Source organism: Gastrolobium bilobum, unplaced genomic scaffold, assembly GCF_033153095.1.
Source record: "Gastrolobium bilobum isolate Gb01-03AN ecotype WA unplaced genomic scaffold, APGP_CSIRO_Gbil_v1 utg6655, whole genome shotgun sequence".
NCBI classification, from domain to species: Eukaryota; Viridiplantae; Streptophyta; class Magnoliopsida; order Fabales; family Fabaceae; genus Gastrolobium; species Gastrolobium bilobum.
The window spans coordinates 62660-67958 of NW_026895291.1; the positions used below are offsets into that span (position 1 = coordinate 62660).

At 32.4% G+C, this 5299-nt stretch overlaps 1 protein-coding gene across 1 annotated transcript; it reads right to left on the reverse strand.

The window, feature by feature from the left end:
• Nucleotides 1-608: 608 nt before the first annotated feature.
• LOC133304638 (uncharacterized) lies at nucleotides 609-2654 on the reverse strand. The gene is made up of 3 exons (XM_061504685.1): nucleotides 2553-2654; nucleotides 2306-2413; nucleotides 609-743 (listed from the first exon to the last, which is right to left on the reverse strand). Exons 1-3 carry the CDS (start codon nucleotides 2652-2654, stop codon nucleotides 609-611), a joined length of 345 nt encoding a protein of 114 aa, XP_061360669.1.
• Nucleotides 2655-5299: the final 2645 nt, after the last annotated feature.

Genomic DNA, 5299 nt, shown 5'->3' on the forward strand with positions numbered 1-5299 from the left:
GTTATCAGGATTAGAAAATAAAAGAAAGTAAACTCCCTCTATTTATTAAATACACACATCATAATATGTGTTATCAAATACATTTTTATGCCCAGAAATTCTTCCTAAATATATAAAAAAAAAAATCTCTAAAATCAAAGCTAGAGAACGAAACGATCGTCCACACTCTTAATAAAAAAACAATAGCTATGAAGAAATATAAGAAAGAATAAATGATTGGCCTAAAAATTTATATACAAGAGGCCTATTTGAGATTATGTTTTCTATTATTAAACGCTAGGGAACACTGTTTCATTTATAAATAAAGAGGATGGATATTCTTACTGTCAAAATTTTTTATTACTAACTTACTATTTATTTAATTACTATTGAATCAAAAAAAAATGCTAAAAAAAATTTGAAAAAAAAGAAAATATTTATTTAATAATAATTAGATAAATAGTAAATTGATAATAAAAAATTTTAATAGTAAAAATATTCCAATAAAATCATCGTAACTTCAATATTTTTTTCAAGTAGCATCAACTTTTTTAGTTCACTTTCCAATAATCTTGTCCTTGATAATGTCTGTAGTATTTTTTCTGTTCCCCATGCACCTCTTTTTTAGCTCACTTTCCAATAATCTTGTCCTTGATAATGTCTGTAGTATTTTTTGCTGTTCCCCATGCACCTTTTGCTTTCTCTGTTATGGTCTCAGCTGCTTCACATACTTTGTCAGTAGCATTCTTTGTCATATCGATCACCTGAACGTTCAAAAAATCTCAAATATGATGCTGATAAGTTCATAAAAAACTGTGTGTTTAATAATATTTTATTTTGCAAATTACTTGTTTCTAATCTCGCTATAAGACACAACGATTGTATAGCCTTATTCAAATCTTCCCGTGTGGCCTTACTGTTTATCAATTGTACAATAAAAATTGATCAGGCGGATATTTGATTTTCTCTGATCTAATTTGGTTTGATCTATTTTAAAAATAACACAAATCTGAGTTTAATAAAAAATGTATTTAGAAATTTAGTCACAGACCTATTTCAAAAAAATTGGCTTGTATTTTTTAATAAGTAATATTATTTTGTATTTTAATAAATAATATTTTAATAAATTTTAACAAAACAATATTTTATTTTACTTTTGGTAAACACAAAACAATATTTTATTATGCTTTAATAAAAAAATTATTATATTTTAATAAAATAATATTTTATAATTTTTCATCTTTTCTAACCCTCCTCCTAAACTCTTAAGCTCCTTCTAATCTAATTCTTTTATGTAATGTTAATGTATGAGTGAGTGAATATGTTTCATTTTAAAAAAAAATTAATTAAACCTTTTGCATCTGTACCATTATTTTATTTTTTATTTCCAGCAACATAGTTATATTATTAATATTTTGGGTTGTGGTTTAATTTTAGCTATTGTGCTTTGACTTTTCATAAACTTAAATATACAAAAGAAATAAAATAGTCATAATCTACCATTTAATCATTTATATAGTGTGATATGCCATATTTGAAGGTTTGCTAGATATGATAGGTCAGACAAACCTTATATTTTTTAAAAATAAGTTAGATTAAACTTATATTTTAGCTTGTATCTATCTAATAAGTTAAGCTAAACTAGAATATTTTACACATATCTAACCAATTTAAGCTAAAATCTGAGTCATTTACACCCAAGCTAGAGCCAAAAAATTTGTAATATGCGAAGGAAGCATAATTTATATATGTAGTCAAATTTAAAGAATTGTGATTTTTTTGATAATTAAGTAATAATAATAACAAAAAAGTTTGAAGACAATTTACATTTGAAGTTTGAACGGATCTACTAAGATGAATTTTTTATGAATTTTTTGGAAATCACCCATCCTAACCACATGTAACTCCGCCATTGGACTGAAATGCATCTGATCCATATGAAAAATACCATACTTATTTTGTTGATGTGAAGAAACCTTAATTAGTCTCCTAGTTAGTTTTGTAATTACAAAGTTTTCTCTTCAAAACAATTTAAATTTTATTAAACAACTCCTCACACAAAAGTTTATTGGACTTTAAATATGGATAATGCACAAATTCATTTACCTATACTAAGAAATTTCATAGTTAAATATTTACTAAAAGAATGAGAACGGCGTGGAAAAAATTTGTGATCATTTAGTCAAGAGTTTTGATATCATACGAACAACCATTCAACCTAAAAATTAATTTTGTAAATGATATCTATATTAATAATTTTATATTAGATTCTCTGATAAATTTTAATTAAAAGCCAAAACAAGAGAGCAAATTAATTTGGTCTTACACTTGCGCCAGTGTCTCTCACGAATTCACATGTCTTCCTCACTTCTTTTGCTGCTTCTTTAACTGCTTCCGCTTGTTCTATTGTCTTATCTGCGGCTTTTTCTTTCTTCTCATTCCTCCTTCCCTTGTCATCCCTTTTTATATCCTACATTTAATTAAGAAACCAAAACTTGGTTAACCCATATCCATTCATCAACCCAAGATGTAAAATTGATATTCACTCATTAAATGAAATCAAAGAGACATGCCTGCAAGGGTCTTGAAGAAGCAGTGATGAAGGATCTGCAGCTCCTAGTGCTTCTTATGGTGAGGAATTTGGAGATTTCCACAAGAAGCTTCAATTTTGACATTTTGGCTTCTATATTTGGTGTAAGAAGTAACAAAATAGTTTTTTTTTAATTGAAAAAAATTCTTTTGAGGTTCTTAAACATGAGGAATTATATATATATTTGTGGAAGAGAAAGTGCACTTAACAATTTGCTTCAATTGCAGATGTCAGAAATTGAGGTAATTTCTCTGTCTTGTGGTTTTGTTTATATCATTTCTAAATAAAACCATGTTTCCCGGGTCTGCAGGTAGTTTACATGGAGAAGGGGTGGCTCTTATTTGTGATAGATCTAGAGCTTGTTTGGATCCTCTTATTTTTAAGCTAGAAGCTACTTATAAGCTAAAGCTAAAAATAAGAGCTTAAAAAAAGAAGCTAAAAGCTGTTTGGTAATTACATAAAAAATTTAGCTTAAAAATTACTCAAAAGCACATGTTTCAAGAAAATTATTTCTCTCTCTATTTTTATAACTCTTCATTTAAAAGAAAATCACACAATTCAAGAAAAATATATAAGAGCTTAAAAAAAAGCTCCTCCTAGGAGCTTTTAGTTTTCAGCTTTTTTTCTTCTTTTTCCAAAACTTATTTGGCCTAGCTTATTCTTATAAGTAGCTTCTAGCTTAAAAAAAAGAGGATTCAAACATGCACCTAGTCGACAAGTTCACATGTGGGGGTGGCTTATTTTATTTCATTTTTTTTTTATAAATGTGGGGGTGGCTTATTTAATAGGCAATGTAGGAGCATGAAGTTTTTAATTTTTAAGCGTTACTTGGCTACTATCAACAAGATTTGCGAAGGTTCTAAGTTTGAAACTTTGTTAGATAATCACAGTAAAATAATGTTTTCACATGGTTTCTTGAACGTGGGGGGAATGTATTCAACAACGAGTATAATTATCTTTTTGTGTAATAATAGTGTACTGTTCGATACTGTGAGCCCACTATGTACCCTTGAGGGTAATGTTATTATATGGATTATACCCCTAGCTGAGGTAAAGACCAGGCTAGAAGGTAGTGTTCCAAGAGGTAGCAAGCTGATATTAATGGCAGACAAATAGTAAGAGTATAACTTGGAAGTAAATGGGCATAACAACAGTTCATAAAAGATAGCTCCTCTTCCCTTGTGCCCAAGGGTGGTATTTATAGGAGTCCAGGAGTCTGATCCGTTAGGGCTTACGTATTGGAGGTCAACGCTCATTGGGATTCGTTACGAGGAGCTGATGCTTGGTCGAACCGAGAGCTGCTCGGGAATATTTCTTTCAGAGAGCAAGAGTGTAGAGTAGTAATCAGGATTGCCAACAGGAGCAATCTACTCTGACTAAGAGCAACCCTCTTCAACTATACGCAAGCGTACGTACCAAGCAATATAGGGTATTGTAGCCCCAGATTTATCGTCCTCAAGGAGCAGTTGTGAAGTAAGAAACGCTAAAGGAAACTTAATTTGTAAAATGGAGCAATAAAAGAAATTACTATTCTCAGCTAAGCTTCACAAAGAGCAATCTCTGAGCAGCTAGTTAAACAATGTTAACCATTCTGAACCAGATGAGAGTAGTGAATGACTTAGCACGGTCATCGAATAAAAAGGCATCAATTGAAGTAACTTTAAGAGCAGTCAACGAAATGAAAGTAAGAGCATCAGCTGGTAAAACACAGTTCAGTTATCGTGAAGAAAAGGTTGTGATAGAAGTTGAGTTAAGATTAATTTCAGAAAGAAAGAGATCAAGTAGGTGTTACGGGTTCCATGTTTTCATCCCTTTGGTTAACCCTGCTTGGTAGCATATTTTACAAGTGGATTTTGCTCCTTCCCTTGTTTTGCTATAGATAAGCAGAGGGTAAGGCCTTACTCTCCACGTTACTCCATAGTGCTTGGAGTTATATGCAAGGAAACCATGCTGCCTTCTCAAAAGAGCATGGATTCACATGGCAGTGCTCCCCATTCCAGGTGTTTCTCCCTCCTTTCTTCAGGCTAAACTACCCCAGGATTTTGAGAATGCTCCACACGCCTTTGTCAGTGTTTCATCAACCGAGTGGTCCCAGGATGAGGTTGCCAGCCCAAAGGGTTTCACAAAATCAATAAATTAAACCAAAGAGCAGCTCAAAATTCATTTATAAAATATGTGTTCCTTACAAAGCTATCCTAAGACAAAAGGGATTACTTCTATAGAACCCTCACCTACTTAGAGGAAGTTAGCTCCTAGTGAGCATTTTTACAAAAAAAAAAAAAAAAAACAAAGGGACAACGAGTCCTAGGATGGGTGCTGATGATCCCCTTTATGAGGATTGCTTGTTCCTTTTATAGGGTTCTTCATTTGATCTCCATTGTTCCTTTCATCAAGGGTTGTGCTTTGTCTAAATCCTCTCCAATGGTAGCTTTGCTTCTTGCCAGCTTGGCCTTAAATGGAAGTGGTCCCCCTTGCTTTTGGCTCCCTTTGTGAGTAGAAGTATCGGATTCAGGGAGGCACCTCCACTCCTTCTGCTGTAGCTGACGTGGCGGCTCCCCATTGCTCAACTTCTTTGCTTTCGTATTGTAGCAGAGGCAACACCTCCACCTTCTCTGCTGGAGCTGATGTGGCGGCTCCCCATTGCTTCCTTTGACTGCTGTTGTACTATAGCAGACTTCTTTTTCCTTTCTGCGCAACACTCCTTCTTCTCTCTTCATTTTATGGTTCCTT